This window comes from Ictidomys tridecemlineatus, chromosome 7 (genome assembly GCF_052094955.1).
Source record: "Ictidomys tridecemlineatus isolate mIctTri1 chromosome 7, mIctTri1.hap1, whole genome shotgun sequence".
Classification (NCBI taxonomy): Eukaryota; Metazoa; Chordata; class Mammalia; order Rodentia; family Sciuridae; genus Ictidomys; species Ictidomys tridecemlineatus.
In genome coordinates this window covers 112,491,339-112,510,572 of record NC_135483.1, presented here as the reverse complement: position 1 = coordinate 112,510,572, position 19,234 = coordinate 112,491,339, and the positions used below count along the sequence as shown (strand labels likewise).

At 31.3% G+C, this 19,234-nt stretch overlaps 1 protein-coding gene across 3 annotated transcripts in view; it reads left to right on the top strand.

The window, feature by feature from the left end:
* The window catches only part of Lrp1b (LDL receptor related protein 1B), a 1,779,935-nt gene extending 1,762,414 nt beyond the window's left edge, over positions 1 to 17,521 (top strand). For 2 of the 3 annotated variants that reach the window (XM_078017328.1, XM_078017330.1), the window contains 5 exons: positions 2,852 to 2,928; positions 9,908 to 9,998; positions 10,886 to 11,030; positions 13,836 to 13,934; positions 15,640 to 17,521. In XM_078017328.1, the coding sequence (XP_077873454.1) occupies positions 2,852 to 2,928; positions 9,908 to 9,998; positions 10,886 to 11,030; positions 13,836 to 13,934; positions 15,640 to 15,780 (553 nt within the window). In that variant the 3' untranslated portion in view covers positions 15,781 to 17,521. The remainder of the gene's footprint in view (positions 1 to 2,851; positions 2,929 to 9,907; positions 9,999 to 10,885; positions 11,031 to 13,835; positions 13,935 to 15,639) is intronic. The other variant, XM_078017329.1, reaches the window with a different exon arrangement.
* Positions 17,522 to 19,234: the final 1,713 nt, after the last annotated feature.

The following is a 19,234-nucleotide window of genomic DNA, read 5'->3' as shown; positions in this document are numbered from 1 at the left end:
TTTCTTGAGGAATAATGAAAATGAGAGAGCGAATGCCAGAGAAATTATAGTGAGCATGATTATGCAAATAATTCAGTGAGGAATTGGACAGGAAATTTTGATGATCTGCACACGTTCCATTTCTTAAATGCTCTGCCATTAATGGCTTTGATCATTGTAGTCTACTTAAATATGAAGATTTATGAATTTCTATAAAGATGATAAAAATACTTGGTCTTAAATCAACCATTGGAAGAAAAACTTGTGGAGCAGCAAATGCTTTAAGTTGTAATTTTGTCAGGTAGGAAACAAGAATAATGATTTCTATTTGATTTAATATCTCAAAAGTGATTACTTTTTAAGACTGGAACAAATGCAGAACAGTGGAACATATCTTATTTTATCTTTGGTCATAAAACATTTTATAAGTAGTAGAGGGAGAATCGCAAGGTGATCATCAGCTGATTAAGATGTATAACTATTAAAATTAATTATTTCCCAATGCAGTCTTCAAGAATTATTTCCAGTATGAAATAAGTAAAACATTCCCTGAGGAATGGGAATTTAAATGCACTCCTATAATTTAAAAGAGAAGAGGTTTGTGACCACTAGAAAGTGTCTTTGTGTGGGGGGGTTTCAAGCCACATATAAATTAAGAAATCATACTATATTGTTGATAAATGCTATCTATCTTACTTAAATAATTCCAGAGTATACAATAAGAATCACACTATCCTTATCCTCTTTATTTAGTAATCCCTATTTGCCAGTATCTAGCTCTAGAGGTATATTTTCTCATAATTTCCTAAAGCATTTAAAATACGCGTGATAGTCAAGTTAGAGCAAAATTGGATCAATTAGTATTTAATCCTCCAATTCCTAAGCAATTCTACCTTCTGACTTCAAAGCATGTCAGTGTAATGATGAGCCCCAGAGGTTCTTATCTGTATTAGCACAAAAACAAATTTCTCAGGTCATTTCTTTAAGATGAATCCCAATTTACTTTGGCTTTTTTTTTTTTAATGAGGTAATGTAAAGAGCAAATTTTTGGTATTTTAATAAATAAGTATATAATTGCGTTCAGACTTGTATAATCAGCCATATAATTAAATTACTGTATAATCACTATTATTTTTTTCATTGGAGCATATAAAACATTTTCAGTGGTCTATTAGGAAGATTTGACAGATATAAAGCTACAATTAAACCAAAAGAATTTTACAATCATCAGCATTTATTCCAAGAATGTGTTGACAAAGTGTTCCTAAACAACTTACTGTGAATTACCTATGGATTCTTGAGAATTAGAATCTGTGAAAAATTGGAATATTTTTTCTAAATAATTTGCCTACAAAAAAAACACAAATGGAAAAAAATAATAGTCAAATATTTTATTCATTGTCTACTTTATCCTACTTATATGAAAATGTGCTCATTACATTACCCCACTTCAATGATATAGTGTAACAGATCCTGTTTTTAAATTATTTAACTATTTTAATGATTTACTTAGAATATGGTTTTTATGATTGTGATATATAGAAAATTATATGTAAGCTTTATATAAGGTAACTGAACAAAAAGTTGGACTAATGCATGAGTGATGGCTGGAATCATAATATAAATAATAATGTTAATTTTCATTTAAATCATTCTTCATGCTCATAATTTTATAATTTATCATTATTAATCAAATAACTATACTCTTGGACAGGATATTCTTGTCAATTATGCTGAAGGTAATACATTGCTTTTTTGAAACACATTTCTGTGTCCATGATTTGAGTTTGTCAGTATAATGATTTTATGGAATTTACCCATGTTTTATGACAGCCAATGATGCTTTTACAAAAATCACAAATAATGCACATGGCATAATAGAAACCTAGTTTATAAAATAGCTTCAACTATCTGAATTGGCTGTGACAGAATTGACAGAAACCTTGAAATTGCAGTTATTTAGTTTGGCCCACTGCGCCCAGAAAGACCCACTTGGAATGGTTCTGGAAGCTGTTCTTTTATTGTGTACAACTATTCTGGATATGGTAGCATTTGACAGTCATTTTAAATAAGAAGTGAGGCCAATTAAATTGTTTCTCTGTGGATTTCCTCTGACAGATTCATAGAGGCAGCTGTGTTAGCCAATATACATTGTATAAGCACAACTAAAACTGTTCCAGCATTTATTTTGATGCAACCACCTAATTATATAATTATGATTTATGTTTAAAAAATTAATTTTTAACAGAACTATTATCTGTATCCTCTGCTAGACTTTTCATAATAATCTCATGGTACCTACATGGGGAAAATTACTTTTGTCAATAAAAACTTGAACAGATTCTCTTGGCTTCATACTAATAGAAATATAATTTAAAAAAGGAAAGGCGCTATAATTTCCAGTCTCTGGTTAGGAAAAACATTCTGCAACCTGAACTCTGAGAACAGATTACCATTTGCACCTGGTAGTTATCTCCACCTTGGGCTTTAGATAACCAGAAAAGGAAATCATAGAAACTTATAAAGAAGGATTTGCTTATTATACAGATACAATTTTTCTAACTACTCTCAATGTTCAGAAATTCTTAATCTCCAATTTTTAGCATGACTTCAATATTGCTATTAAGTGTGCCATTTTAAGTTGAACAATGAAGAGAAATGGCTATGAATCTAAATTTTAAAAGGTCTTTCAACAAATGATATATAATTGGACTTACCCTCAGCATACTGACAATATGCAGAAACCTCTATCTAAAATTTATTAATATGTGATGACTGGCTGCTATGTTATTTCATTTGTAGTTTCTATATTAACAGGCCCCTGGGTTTTCTATTTACTAATCTTTTGTTATTCTTGTTCTGATCTTTGTAGATGCTCCACCAATTGGTCAGGCACACAGTGTGAGAGGCCAGCCCCCAAAAGCAGCAAATCTGATCATATCAGCACAAGTAAGTTCTTCAGAATAATATCCTCTGTGATCTACCTAGTATAGAAATTATATCTACATACATGTGTATATATGTGTGTGTGTGTTTGTGTGTGTGTGTGTGTGTGTGTGTGTGTGTGTGTGTGTGTGTGTGTGTGTAATGCCATTATTGAGGGAATGGACACTTAGAAAATCTTCATGGAAAATCTTCATGGATGAGGCTCTGAGTTCTCCTCTGGTTGCAGGATTCAGCATTTGTGAGTGTTTTAAGGCAGTTTTCATGATACACATCTGCAAACTAGCATTGACTTTTCTTAAAAAAATGTTCATCAGCTACAAAGGCTGCAAATACCACAATGGATATGAGAATGCTTAAGGAAGAAAAGTGATTATGTTTAATTAGAGCAAAGTGTATACTCTTGAAATGCATTTCAATGTGTTGTTGAAAAACCAGACTGGATTGATTAGTTTAAAGAGACATAAATTATCAAGCAATTAATGATGACTTATTGCATTTATTTTGTCTTTAAAGTAGTTGTGTTAAAATGTATTAAAATATATATCACCAGGTTTCTGAGTATGAAAAAGGATATAAAATATCACAGTCATAATTTTTATAAAAATTATGTTCTGAAATGATATTGGCTAGATACTTGATCAGTGTGTAGATTACATAAAATGAGGAATAGAAAAGTAAATCCATAAACCATGTTGATACAGATGTACTCAAAAGTTTCCCAGTAACTGAATCCAATATCATTCATTTTAATGTAAATTAATTTAAACAAAATTAAATGCAATGTTCAATTCACTGTCAAAAAAAAAATGTGTGTGTGTCAACATTTTTCCAATCCTGTTTTGTGCAGCTATAATTTGGGGGCAGGTTTATTGCCATTAGCATTATGTGTCATTATTTATTTTCTGACTTTTTTAAAAGCTGTTATGAAAAATTTTAAAAGAGAAGTCCGAAGAAAAACTTCTCAATTCATACATATTTTTATTAATTTGACCATAAGTGGAAAGAATTCAAATAATTTGTAGTGTGCACCAAATGAGTACACTCTTCAGAAGGAAAAATAATATTCCTGACTGATCAACATTTACATCAGCATTTTTTTACTAGTTTTTTTTTTACTGGATGGAGACACAGAATGCATAAAAATAAATGAAAAAAAATACATGTTTTTTGGAAAAATAAAGATACTAAGAAACTCCCAAAGGACATGATTTTTGTATCCTAAACGGAGGTTCCAGTGTTTGCTGATATACCTATTTGTTGTCTCTGTTTGCAAAATAGTTTCTATCATTACTTGAAATTCTTCAAGCAACATTGTCCAAACTTGCATCATTCACAGATTAATTTGGCTTTTAATCATGACCATCTTTTAAACATGACATAAAGGTCTAGAATAAATATTCTGGTTGTGAATATTTTAATTTGAAGAGGTGAGTAACCCTTACCTCTGATCTTTTCATGGAGCATTTTGTATTTAGCTTGGAATTTGTTTGCCATCATTAGGTCAGGGAAGTGAGCAGCCCTTAGGGAAGCTATGGGCATATAATTGTAGGACTAGAGCAATAGGGTTTGAAGAATTGTTTCATAAAATATTAGATGTGGCCAAATATGACTTTTGAATTTGACACACATGAGGTAAATTAAAAGAAAGTACTTCCTCTTTTTTCTTCCCAAGATCTTATGGCTCAAACCAATATTACTAGTAAAAATTTTGGAGGCATAGTTATTTAAATGTGATTTTGTAAACTATTTGCAAAGCTCAACAATCATTAAGAGCTTTTTTTAAAAATAAAAAATGTACTTGAAGTTACCAACCTATAATATACATTGAATTTATAAATTGGGATTTTGAAGTTTAGGTGCTTCAACCTTTATATTTTAGAAAGTCAAAATTAATTTCAATGTTGATAAAATTCTCAAAAAGTAGAAGAAAATAGAATAGGATGTCTGTTGAATTTTCTAAATTTAATATAAGGTCCATCCGAAAAGGGAGAATTGTCTGGAAAATGGTTCAAAGAAGGATGCTTCAGATGTTTTATTGGGGAATCGTGTCTCCAATTATGGGCAAGAACCACCCTCATTACAGGCAACAGTTCTTAAATAAAGCATAACAAAAGGGAGGATTTGCAAGCAGTTGTAACCTTGTTCCCAAAGATTCTGTGGCTCTTTCTTCCATCACTGATTTAAAGTCATTAAATTTAATGGAAGTATCAATGCACATTGAAAGGGCTATTAGCTACGTAAATGTCAAATTATCACAGACTAGAACAAAGTTGATCAGATAATGACTCTATTTGAAGGTGTTATCATCAGACATTTTTTGCTTAAAGAAATTTGCCTTAATAGAATTGAAAGGAGGAAATAGATAAACTAATCCTTGTTATAGTATGAGATTTACTTGTATTCTCTCAGGTGAAATCAGTTATTTTGAATGGTTGCCAAACATTCCTCAAACATGAGCGTAAGTCATAGGAAATCAAGTCAATAAGATTTATATTTTAAGACTGTGTTTTCAAATCTGCATTTCCATTTAAGTTGAATATCTCATAATCATTGGACCTCAGCATAGTCAAGAATATACTGCCTTTGTTCACCCAACTACTGTCAATTAGCATGGAGATTTACCTTTCTAATTCATGCACAGTTTTCTTAATTATCTTGGAGTAGTGGTACAGGTGTTTTCTGGCCCTTGATGTTTAAAGTATCTGAAAATCAGCCTGTGTAATTAGGCAGATTATTATCCCAGGGCTTTGTGCTTAGGTTCTACTTGAAAAAGCTAGTTTGACTCTTCTGAAGATACTTTGAAGAGTTCTAAACTCAAGTTTGATAAAATATTCATTACATACCCCTATTTGAAATTCACATAAAGTTTTCAGAGACCGGATGCTCAAAGTTTGAATTGTGCCACTTCTGGTATCTTCTAAAATTAAAGAAGATAAAAATATACTCAACATTCTATGGGCCAGTACTGTAGAGATGCTGCAGTTTATAGTAGAGATGTGATACCTGTCAGGGAGTCATTGTTTTTCTTTTCTTTCTTCATCTTTATCTTTTCTACACTACCATGTTTTAATAAGGAAAAATAAACTGTCTGTATGACATTAGGAACCACAAATTAGCAAATAAAAGGATTGAACTGAAAAAGCAACACAACAATGCTTTTGCCCTAATTCTCCCAAAGCAGATGTTTATCAAATTTCTACCAAGTGCCAAGAACTATACTTGACCCCAGAGATAGATGATTGCAAAAGGCAGATGAGGCCTTTTCTCATGAAGCGGAGATTCTAGTGGGATAGACAGCAATAAAGAGAGGAAGCAAATAAGAAAATGTACAAATTAATAAACAATTGTGAAGGAAACAAACAAATGTAGCAAAGATCAAGCCTGGCCAGGGAAGATTGAGGTGAGCAGAATGGTTTTTTTCTAGAAGTACACATGACCAGCTCATTTATGTGGCTTACCATTCTTCACAGCCTCACCTGGTTTTCTCTACCCCGACTATATGGTATTCTCCACCTATTCTCTAGCACTATGCATTCTACATACCAGCCTATTTGCTCTTCATTAATGTTAATCCCCCAGGTTTTGTACTGTCTTCAGGGAACTGAAGAGGACTCTTCCCTCAGGTCTCACAGACACACTGTTCTCCTACATCCACATCATGTTGGTGTACATCCTTTAAGGTCCCAGGGCAGTGCTTAGCTTCCATAGAGTAGTATTTCTGGTGTGGAATAAATCTATTTCTTTGCCATCCCATGATAACAAGCAGTATAAAAGGAAGTTCATTTGTATCTTCTGAGAAAGGAGAATACACATTAGTGTATGGGCCATAACAAGCACTTAAGATAAATTTACTAAGTGAAAATCAAATACATAGATCCCAGGACATACTTAGAACTGTGTGATCTGCAGAACAAAGAGAAGCAAACTGACCATGCCCTCAAAGAGCTTAAAATATACCAGTACCAGACTGGGGTTTTAGTTCATCGATAGAGCACTTGCCTAGCATGTGTGAGGCACTGGGTACGAACCTCAGCACCACATAAAAATAAATAAATAAAATAAAGGTATTGTGTCCATATACAATTAAAAATATTAAATGTGCATACACACACACACACACACACACACACACACACATATATATATATGTAATAATTGTGAAAAACATAAAATACAGGCATGAACAGGGTACTATGGGAAATACACATTTTACATTATTCATTATAAATGTATGTAGTACTGTCTATTATTGACATAATCCTATTTATACCATTTTGAAATACTGTTGATGACATCCATTTTATGGCTGAGTAACCTGAGACAAAGATAAGTACTTGCCCAAGTTTATGTTGCTAGTAGGCTTTGAACAGAAGTAGCCTGGCTCCAGTCTGTTATCCACCTCTCCTAGGAAGGAAACTCTCCTCCATAGCAACATGGTAATGTGGTTCATGCTTTTAATGAAAACATGATGCATAATGAGGCTTCAGAACCATGTTGCAAAGGAATTCTCATTTTATTTTATATGAAAAAGTTACTGAGCCAATTCCTCTACTCTTAACAAAAACAGTCCATTTTGTTTTTAATCAATTTATAATCATCCATCAGTAATGTACTACTAAAAATAACTTGCAATAGGCCTGGATAGATTTTGTTAATAATACAATATTTACATTTATGGCTAGATCTGCTACTTGGAAAAATACACATTTATGATTTTTTTAAAAAAAAATTGTAGTTGCTAGTTGTTTCCATCAATATAAAATATTTTACAAGAAAAAATTTGCAAACTGATACCTTGCATTATTTATTGTTGGCACTAAGCATGAATGCAGTTACCTTGATTGGTTACATAAACATATCAGAAATCTAGCTTCTTAGAGCTGTAATATATGGGATCACAACTGCCATCAGTAGTGGGAAAATAAAAAAGAAATCCTTTGGTTTTTAGCATGCATAATTAATAGCTTTCTACTTTATAGGAATGACAGTAACTACGTGGGAAAAGTAAAATCTAATTTTCTAAATTATTTAACATTTCAATAGGCAAAAAGAAAATTTATATAGCTTAGAACCAATATTGGTAGATATTTCACATCTATCGATTATACAAATTTTAATAGAAAAGAATAAATAATGAAGTGAAGATATTTATACAGTCACGATCAATCAATTGAAGTCATAGCTTATGAAGAAACCAAGCTGTTCTTTGATATTTAAAATTTGTGAACAAATGTTAATTACTATCTAAGGTGCCAGATTCTCTGCTTTCATTAATTGCTAATAAATTACATATTCGTATGAAGTTCACTTTCCCAAAACCAAAGCGGTATTATAATATCAAACTCACTATGTTGTATAGTTCTGGTAACATGTAAAAACAGTTAAAGAAGTGACTCATATTTTTTCTTATATACAAGAGCTTGTTATTTGGTTATTTTAGGCAAGTAATTGCTTGTTCCAACTTAGAAAATTGTCTTATATACGAAATTTCCTTAATTAGGACTTTTGTCTTTTAGTAAGTGCCCTCAGCATGGATTATCTCATCCAGGTCATCTCTTACTAGAACTATTAAAACACATCTATACTTCTATATGAAAGTCCTTAAGTGTCTGTTTATTATTCATAATATAGCCATTAACTTCTACTCAGTGCTTTTACATGTATATGCATTTGCAGAGAAAAATTCATGTAGTTAATAGATTCTTAATAATAATTCTTAATGTTCCATTTCTCAGCCATTCCAGATTTCTATATTAAATTTTATTTTTTTTGTTGGATTGCTTTATTACTTAGGTGAACCACTGATTAATATGACTTGACTGAATCAGCCCAATATTTATGAAAACCCTTTTTTTTCCATGGGAATAAATATTTGCCTACTAAAAATGTAGTTACTAATGGAACTACTTAATACTTCTGTCATTAAGCAACCCTTGCATTCAGTTTTCTTCATGACATAAGTGACACATTACTGTGAGTGGATCCTCCTTCTGGTAACACCATTAAGAGATATGGTTGTCTACTAACATATCTGACTAAAATAACAACAACAACAACAATAATAATAGTTCACCCTTATTTCTAACCTAGGAAGACAAGTAAAGGTTTTTCAGTTGTCTTTTTACCTTCAGTTCAGCTGCATAAACTAAGGAAAGCATTTGAAGATCCATTTTAGTAGTGATAAAGACTAAAACTATTCTTATATACACGAAAAGAATGGGAAAATTGACATCAGCAACAAAACCACAAAATGTGTTTTGATGAAACTATTCAGCAACTGGAACTTAAGAGAATCCTCTGCTTCCCACACTCTTTTTAAAAATCAAACAACCCTGCCTATGAGTCTTTTTGTCCCTGGTTTATTGGTGAAGAACAGGAGCCATGAAGAGTATAAAAATCTAACCCAAGGCCTTTTTTCCAACAATTTGCAAAACTGATACTTAAGCTCAGGTCCATCCAAATCCAACCTTTACTTTCGCTTTTCTTTTTCAGGCTAATATTAAACTTTCCACTTGTACTCAAAGTCAGAAATTATTTATAGCTAAGAGAACAAAACTAAGGATGGGAATGTGGCCAGTGCAATTGTGTAAATGTGTATTCAGTCACATTTGATTTATAAGTAGTTACCAGCATGTCCTTGCATTATTGCAAGTAAATGTGTGTGGTGGGAATCAGTAAACCCAGGCTGTCAGAGAAGTCACCATCTCCAATCTCCAAGTATTTAAAGGCAATATATAAATGAAAGGCATCTAAAGAAATATTCCCAGAAATTTTGTGTTTGATAAAAAAACTATGAAAACTATGTGCTTGATAGGAAAGCAATATGTTAGTGACATAATGATGAACTTAGAATACAAATCTGGGTCGACCTTTATTTTTAGTATATCAATAACAAAATGTTTTGGCATAGTAAAGTTCTTCGTTATGTCAGTCTTTCTTCATTTTACTTAATTATTTATCTACTCTTTCATTTATTTTCCAGGAAGCATTGCCATCATTGTGCCTCTTGTCCTTTTGGTGACTTTGATAACCACCTTAGTAATTGGTTTAGTTCTTTGTAAGAGAAAAAGAAGGTAAGATTCGGTGTTCTAGATTAATATTCAATGAATAAATCATGCAAAAAAGTTGTAGAAATATATATGTATTTTAAAATTTCTTATGACATGATTTAGTTATTCCAACTACAATTTCCTATATTTTACAAATCCTATTAACCCTCTATTTTATGTGATTGTAATTTACTCAAATCTTCCCTCATATTATGTTGATAGAATATATAAATGGAGCCATTCTAACAAAAATAACAAGAGGTCATACTCCTTAAATTTCAGTACTCTTTCCCTAAAACAGCAGGGGCTTCTGAAGTATATTTTATTATATTACTGTGTATGACTAGTAATTTCAACAGAATTATAGCAAATATGTATGTCATGAATTGTGGATTTCATTAACATAGTGCATTTATTTAGTTTATATTTGGCTGGAAGTATCATTATTTCAAATGACATGAAGGTGCAGTTATACAGAGCCAGGAGGAATGAGCTGTCTGTGGGGTTTAATCTAGGAACTGAGAGCTGATGAGTCATTTTTTTTTTGAGTTGTTAGGATTCTATCATATAATTTTGGGATTAAAATAGTCTATTTCAAAAGTTTCATCAGTGTTTTTTTAGGGATAGTTTTCAGATTGAAGGGAAAAAATTGGCATTAGCTGTTTAGGAGAAACTTATTTCCAGTATATTTTTATTAAATCAAAGTGATTGGAAAATGATTAATCAAAGTGTGAGTTTTGTGATAGTTAGAGACTTGACAAATATCTTTCAATTTATTTCAAATGCATTTAATTTATAAATGTCCTATCAGTTTAATTAAAATAAGTAAATGTATAAATATGATCATTTCATGTACCTTGAGTTGTGGTATTTATATAATTCACATTTATGTTACTGTTCACATATTCTAGGACAAAAACAATTAGAAGACAACCCATTATCAATGGAGGAATAAATGTAGAAATTGGCAATCCATCTTATAACATGTATGAGGTGGATCATGACCACAACGATGGAGGTCTTTTAGATCCTGGCTTTATGATTGATCCAACAAAGGTAATACAGCTTAAAATAATGGACAGTGAGCATGAACTTTCTTGAATCACAGCTCTGTTATATGGTCTTGAATTTCATCTTTTTTAATATCTAAAATTGTCATAACAGAATTGAATGAGATAGCCTCTTTTTAAAAAGTACAGTGTGATCGGCATTCACTTGAGGCATGCAAGTTAACAATAAAATGAACAGAATTATTCACTCAGTTGATAAAGATGTACAATTCATTTAAAATATTATCCTAATGAAATATGCTGATGTGTTAGCATGTCTAAATATACATATTAGTGTAAACTGTTGGCTAATTTGTTTTCAGTAGAAAAAGAATATAATGCTTCATTGTTAAAACAAGTATTTCATCTCCAACAGTGCATCCTTGGAGAACCACTAAGCTGTGTCTCTTAATTTCTTTGTAATCCAATCACTTTTGAAAAATACTTCTCTATCTGCTATCTTATCCATACTGATGTGAAACATATCATCAATAGATATTCCTTAAACAGTCATAATCTATTTAAGGTTTCTGTTACTTCTTATTACTTTCCATAAGCTCACTTGATACAATTATCCAGATAAATTTGCAAAGATTTGATTCACTAAATTATCTGAATATTTTGAATGACAATTTTAGAATATTTCCTTTGTTAAACTCTTTAAACCATTTTGCTAATGTTAATTTTCTTAGTCTATTTATTTATTAAATATTTATTTATTTTCTGATTTGTTAAAGAGACTTTATCTACAATACACTTTTAATCAAAGTGACCAATAATCAAAGTGACCAATCTACAGCTAAATGAGTTTAAACTTGTAATGACACCTATTCCTAAAGTAGTGGAATAGGGTCTCATATACTCAATCTGGTTCCAAATTCATAAGATTGTCTGAGCCAGAAATTGATGGTCAAATATTTTAATTAATATCAGTCAATCCTTTTTGCATGATTAAAATTTATACTCTCAGAGAACATTATAATGATGTTTTCCTAATTAGAAATAATTTTATCATTAACTAACTCCTACATCTGATTTTTTCTTGAAATAGATCCTGATAATCTTAGTTCCAGTAAATATACTTGAAATTCAAAATCTATATATACTGTGTAAATTATTATTTGATAATTTGTCCCTGAAGAAGAAAGACATTAAAAAATTATACTTCTGGAGATTCTTTGTTTTTTTCTTAGGAATATAAATGAAGTATAAGTAAAATATGAACTGTTAAGAGACTTATTTTAAACATATTTAAAATACTTTTTACTTGTTTCATGAAGGAGAGTTCTCATTTTCCCTCATCAGTTTTTATTTCTAGTGATAGAATTAATCCAATTCTGTATACTTAAAGAGAACAGCTTTTTAGTATCCCATTTAAAAATTTTTACTCTAGGAGAATAAAACTATGCTTCAGTGCCCTTCAAATATATTTTTAATGTACTTAGCACTTAACAGTCAATAAATATTTATTTACCAATTTGCTGAATGACTAACCAAAATTGCATGGAATCTGTTAGAGAAGGCTGAGTCTACCTGGCTCCTAATATTTGAATGTAAGTATGAATTGTTATCTAAGTGGTAACTATAGAACAGTCTTAAGAGATAGGGACGATAATAAAAAAAAAAAGGTCACATCAAAGCAACCTTAATAATGAAACAAATTTCATAGATTATCACTATGTTGCAGTAGCTTGGTATAAGCATGATATAATTAACTACAAAGAAAATGTTTGTACAATGTCATTTTTGTTATTTTGAAACTGTTTAACATTTCCAGTTCAGTGATGCCTTATACTCAAAAGAACTGAAATACTTAACTAAAATGAATAAAATAGATCTGACTATGGAAGTTACCACAGAATAATTTGAAGAGTCCAAAAAATAATAATTATTGGTTTTACCCCCAAATTCATCTCAATCTTTAATTAGATTTTCTTTTCTAAAAAATTATAATTAATTTCTGTATGATTCATCCAAATTCAAATTGACAGACTATAGACAATTAGAATTGTTTTGAGTACTTTCTGAATGAAACTATTCTGGAAAAAAAATTAAGTCGCAACTTTTAGTTGGTTTTATGTTTGAAATATTTTCCAGAGCCACTTATCCATTGTTAAGATTGATAGTTAACAAATACATATTCATTAATATTTGAATATTCAAAAATGCCCCTTTAGGGTTTTTTATAAGCATAAGTACTATATTATAAATATGACTGAAACAGTATAATTCTGTTCTTAGACCCAAGAAAATCTAAAGTTAATCACATTGCATGTAGACATAGTAAGCTTATTTACTAATTAATCCACTTTCAAACTAGAGTCAGATTTCTAAAACTACAAATGTTTGTTTTGATGTATGAAATGTGAAACTTAAATTTCTCCCTTAAAAATATAGCTTGATGATGAATCTTTAATTAGAAGCAGATATTCAAGTGTCCAGAATGAGCTGTCAAAACTCGAAACTTTTCTTAGTGTCAGAATTTTAAATGGAAAAGGCTGGTGCATTTTTCAGAGTTCTTAGCAAAGATAGTATTTCCTGGGTGAAGATAAGTTTCAATAGAACTATCTGGATATTGCTGCATGAGTACCATGTCTGTCGGTAAACTGAACATAATAAAAAATGTCTACCCATAAAGCAAAATTCGATTAATATTTCTTTCTTAAGCTGTGAAAGCTAACATGAAAACACTGCTCATGACCCAGGGCTAAAAAGGTTTTAATGTTATTTTTCTGATTTAACATGATTTGTATCAATGAAAAGTGGTTCCATGATATTAGATGAGAAACTAAAATTCTCTGTTTATGTACAGGCCAGGTATATAGGGGGAGGGCCCAGTGCTTTCAAGCTTCCACACACAGCGCCGCCCATCTACCTAAACTCTGATTTGAAAGGACCACTAACTGCTGGGGTGAGAGAAGAAATTCATTATTCCATATCCATTCCATTACCGAATCCCTCACAATCAGAATGACTACTTGACTTGGATAGAAGCTTGTCTTTAATTAAGTTTTTAATTAACTAGAGATTTCAAAACAGCATAAAAATTAGAGGTTTATATTATGTGTCCTGCCTATACAAGATAACATATAAAACATGTTATCATTCCAGGCAAGTTCTTAAGCAGAAATATCTCTTCTACTGGATTTGAAAGTGTTATAGACCATTTACAGTGAACTTGAGTATTTCAGTATTAGTTGTTCTTAGAAAAGAATCTCTAGTCAGGCCCAGAGGCGTATGCCTATAATCCCAGTGGCTTGGGAGGCTGAGGCAGGAGTATCACGAGTTCAAAGCCAGCCTCAGCAAAAGTGAAGCGCTAAGCAACTCAGTGAGACCCTGTCTCTAAATAAAATACAAAATAGGGCTGGGGATGTGGCTCACTGGTCAAGTGCCCTGAGTTCAATACCCGGTACCAAAGAAGAAAAAAAAGAAAAAAGAAAAGAATCTCTTGCAAGAATTTTAAACTGAATTATTTAAATTTGTTCAGTTTTAAGCATTTTTATTAGAATGCTTTACTTAACATAAGTAAATTTTATGTGCAAATAAATATATAGTTCCAAATATGTCATCATATTGAAAATTCAGAGATGGTCTAATGAAATCATTTTTATTTTTTTGAATTAGATAATATGTTTAGAGAAAGCTACTCTAAAATTACATAGCTCATTTTATGTAAAAAGTGAATAAGACATAATATCAGAATTTCTATGGATGAGATTGCTCTCTGTCTTCTCTTACATCAACTGCTTTTCATTCTCATTACCTAAGGTGTTTGTCTCCTTTGCATGGCTCAAAAATTATGTTTTCTTGTTGTAACTAAGCCTTAATGTATGCTTTTGGAAAAAACAGATGGAACCAAAACAACAATAAAAGCAAAAACTACAGAACATTTTCTTAAGTTAAGCTGCAATTTGTTAAACAATGAATGATGAATATGTTTACCACCTGAAAGAGGTCACTGCTACATGCTTCAAATTCTATCTCAAAATGTTTATGTCTAACACATAATATAACCATACTTCACAATTCTTTAGATGAGCCCAAAGACATGCCCAATGATGAATATATATAGGATCTTGAAGCAAGAATATTGTCATTTTTCAGAAGTGTTCACTGATGTATTCCTTTACTTTTGTCTTTATATGCTTGATTTGAATTCACATTGAAAAATTATAGATATAACTAATTAGGTGACTTTTTGTTTACGCATCTTAAGTTTCCATTGATGGGTATGCATTAGCAATAAGTGGTAGTGGTGGTAGGTCACAGGGGATATATGGCCTGAAAACATCACAATTCGTTTTAACCATTGACAATAAAATTTTAGTAAGCATAGCTTTCCCTATGATTTCTTCTGGCTTTTTGTTTTACATCAGAGCTCCCGTTAGCTTCACAAGTTACCTGAAAATCATAAAATTTTATTTTTACCTAATACCATGCTAAAGCAGACTAAAACCTATGAATGCAGAATTTAAAATTTCATTTAAATATGTCCTACTTACTATCTTGAGTGCATCACATGTAGATATTATACCATTGACAAACTACAAAATAAGTGATGTTGTTAACTGATAATAATACTGATAATAATATTATATTTATTTTTTCTTCTTCAGCCTACTAATTACTCCAACCCGGTGTATGCAAAATTGTATATGGATGGGCAAAATTGTCGAAATTCCTTAGGAAGTGTTGATGAAAGAAAAGAACTGCTTCCAAAGAAAATAGAAATTGGTATAAGAGAGACAGTGGCATAATCAGTGATACCTTTTATATGCTGTATAAATGTATAAAATATAAGGATTACTTTTGTATGTTCCAACAGTATTATACTTGTTTTGGCATCAGCATTACCTCTTCCTTTATCTTTTTCCTGGTTAATTGTTTTCTGAGTTTTTTGGGTTTTATTTTTTGCTGATGACTATCGATTGACCATTTGTATGGTATTTTTATGAAAAAGAACTGCACTACAGTACAATTTACAACAATGCTGCTGATGAAGACACACCTTTGAATTTGTTAAAAATTAAAAACAACATATTCCTTTGTAGTGTGAATATGAGCAATCTATTTTATATGAACTTTTTGGGTTCTACTTAATTAACAAAGAGAAACTCTGCACTTTTTCATTATATGGTCTGAAAGCTGTAATACAATGTCATTTTATTTTTTTGTTAAAATTGATGGAAGAATGATTAAATGGACAACTCTCTTCTTTGTGCCCATGAAGATTGATTCAGATACTGCTGAAAATATATAACCCTCACAAGTTCAGTGTCACCTGCTTTGAAATTAGCCTTAGATTGCCAAGTGGTAGATGAGGGAAAACATGAAAATATATATAAAATTAATAATTTGCATGTAAACAGATGATTTACATTTTCCAAAATTTAGTGGACTCTGTGATATACTAAATGCAAACACCCTGTACACAATAGTTATATATAGGTGGTAGAGCATAACAAAAAAATAACCTGAAGTGGACAGATCACACTTGCTATGGGATAAGACCTTTGGTTCTCCCTCCATCCTGAGGTGAATAGCCAGCCTAGAGCACAACAGGGCATCGGGTACTCATGTGTTATGTGCTTCTTCCCAGTCAATCACGTGCATTTTGTGGAAGATTGGCCCAACCCACCCCTTACCCCAATGAACATTATAGAATAATAGATAAGCACACAAATTGACAAGACAGAATTTCAATTATGAGGATGCATTCTTTTGCTAAGTCAAAAGGAAGAGGTAAAACAGCCCTTTTGGTGTAGAGTAATCGGTAAATATTTTCAAGAAACAGTATGACTAATCCCTTATTTTCCCTACTGAAAATATATTCTTCCGAGTTATAGAACAATTATCTACCCATTATCAAAGGTGGAGAGTATAAATGCTATTTGCTATTTGCTCTGGTAATCTGGTTTCTTTTTAGTTATATAAAACACATGTACCCCATTCACTTGTTTGTTTCTTTGTTCTCAAACTTTGATTAAACAAGTACAATTTATTTAAGGTGTATAAAAAAAGATAGCATTTTTATACAAATATCTTTAAAGGCACAAAAGATTTATTCACAAGTTGTGGAGGGCTTTTTGTTCCTCTGATAGACATGACTGACTTTTAGCTGTCATAATGTATTAACCTAACAGATGAAAAATATGTTTGTGGTTGCTCTTTATCCCTTTGTACAAGCATTAAAAAAACTGCTGTTTTATAAGGAGATTTTTGTTGTACTATGTGCATGCATACTACCTATTTCTAAACTTTGCCATATTGAGGCCTTTATAAACTCTTGATTTATGTAATACTAGTGCAATTTTGCTTGAACAATGTTATGCATATCATAAACTTTTTCAGGTTCTTGTTTAAGTACATTTTTTAAATTGAACAGTATTTTTCATTTTGGTTATAATAGTCATTTTGCCTATGTTTCTACAATGAAGTGTTAAATACTTTATAAAAAATTGTTGACTGACTTATTTAAATGAAATTCTACATATTTAAGTGCTTGTGTTGGGTAGTTTTTAAACATAAGAAACTCCTTTTGTTGTGTGGTTTATATCTTTCTAGAAAATTATTTCAGGGACCATGGTAGTTTTCATGTGTTTGGTTTTGTTTTGGGTACTGCAGACTAAACCCAGTAGTGCTTTACCACTAAGCTCATGCAAGTCTTTTAATTTTGAGACAGAGTCTTGCTAAGTTGTTGAGGGGTTTGCTTACTTACTGAGGCTGGCCTTGAACTTGTGATTGTCTTGCCTGCAGAGTTGTTGGGATTATAGGCCTATAGCACTACACCTGGCAATTTTTAAAAAAATATCCTTAAAATCTATTCTCCAGGCAAAGTTTGATTCCACCACATCATTTTTCAAACCACAACAGAAAAGGCACTAGGTATTCAGTATTAGCAATGTGTTAATGCAAATGTAATTACCATTTTAAAGAAACAGAATCCTAATGTTATCTTAACAGCTAATATTTATAAAAATGATGTCAAACTATTTACCATATACAGCTAATAATAGAAGCATCACATTGATGAACTGGTATTCTACCAGGGCACTTGTGAAAGCCATACTCAAATGAGCTCCTGCTCAATAGACCTCAGGCCTCATCTACAAGAGCCTTACATTTTAATGGTCATTATTTGCACATTAGCTGAAGTGTTCTGTGCTGGTTGAAAAATCCACATCAGAGTCTACAGTTTCTATTACACTACTTTTATACATTTTTTCAACTTCTGAAAATGTGTTCTTTTTCTATAGCTCTCTTTCTATTCCAATTCCCTATTACAAAATTTCATGGAAAAACAAAAAATCCAAGTGTATATAACCTCTTTCACCAACAAAATTCTTCCTAAATGATTCATTAAGATTTGGTGGAAGATATTTTATAAAAATTAATGCTTGTCACTTAGGACAGGTAAATCTTTGTTGTCTTTTATAGGGTAAGGTATTTAGCTGGATCCCTGCATTCTACTCAATCAGGAGATGTTAGAAACATGCTCCACTCTCCCAAAGTTGCAACAGCTAAAAATGTTTATGGATATTGCCAAATGTCTTCTGGGGAACAAAATTACTCTGTTAAGAACTGCTAATCTAGATCTCTATTCTGTCTCCCACTGTTAAATGACTCTCAGCTGGAACAGCTGAGTCAAAAACATCCCCTCATCAACAAAATCAAGGCATTCCCAAGTTTCGATTTTAATTCTTTAATGCTGATGATGCATGAATTATAATTATAGAGATTTATATTAGTAAAGTGCCTATGTAGTAAACAAAAAAAGACATGACTAAGGGAAAAAGTTGCATTTAGGAACTTGTAAAATTTTGCATAAGTTGACTCATTTTCATTTATGTAAATGTGTTTTATTTTGGTGTCATTGATAATTACGTTGTATTTTGGTTTGTGTTTTATCACATGCTTGTTTCGTTGATACTTAAGGTTGAGATTTAAACTCCTAAGTTCAAAGAATGTTACTTTCTGTTTTTATGATGGCTCAGATATGAAGAAATTTAATACCACATGCATATTATGGCAGAAGTAAGTGAAATATAATTAATTAACTTTTTAAAACAGTCTTCTTTATTTTTTTATTTTTTGGATAATAAGGGAGGGAGCATGGGGGTATAAAAACAGTCTTTTTTATCATATGCCCCATTCCAGTTTTATTAGTTCATTAACAACAATTTTCTCAATACTAGATGACATTCTTAAATT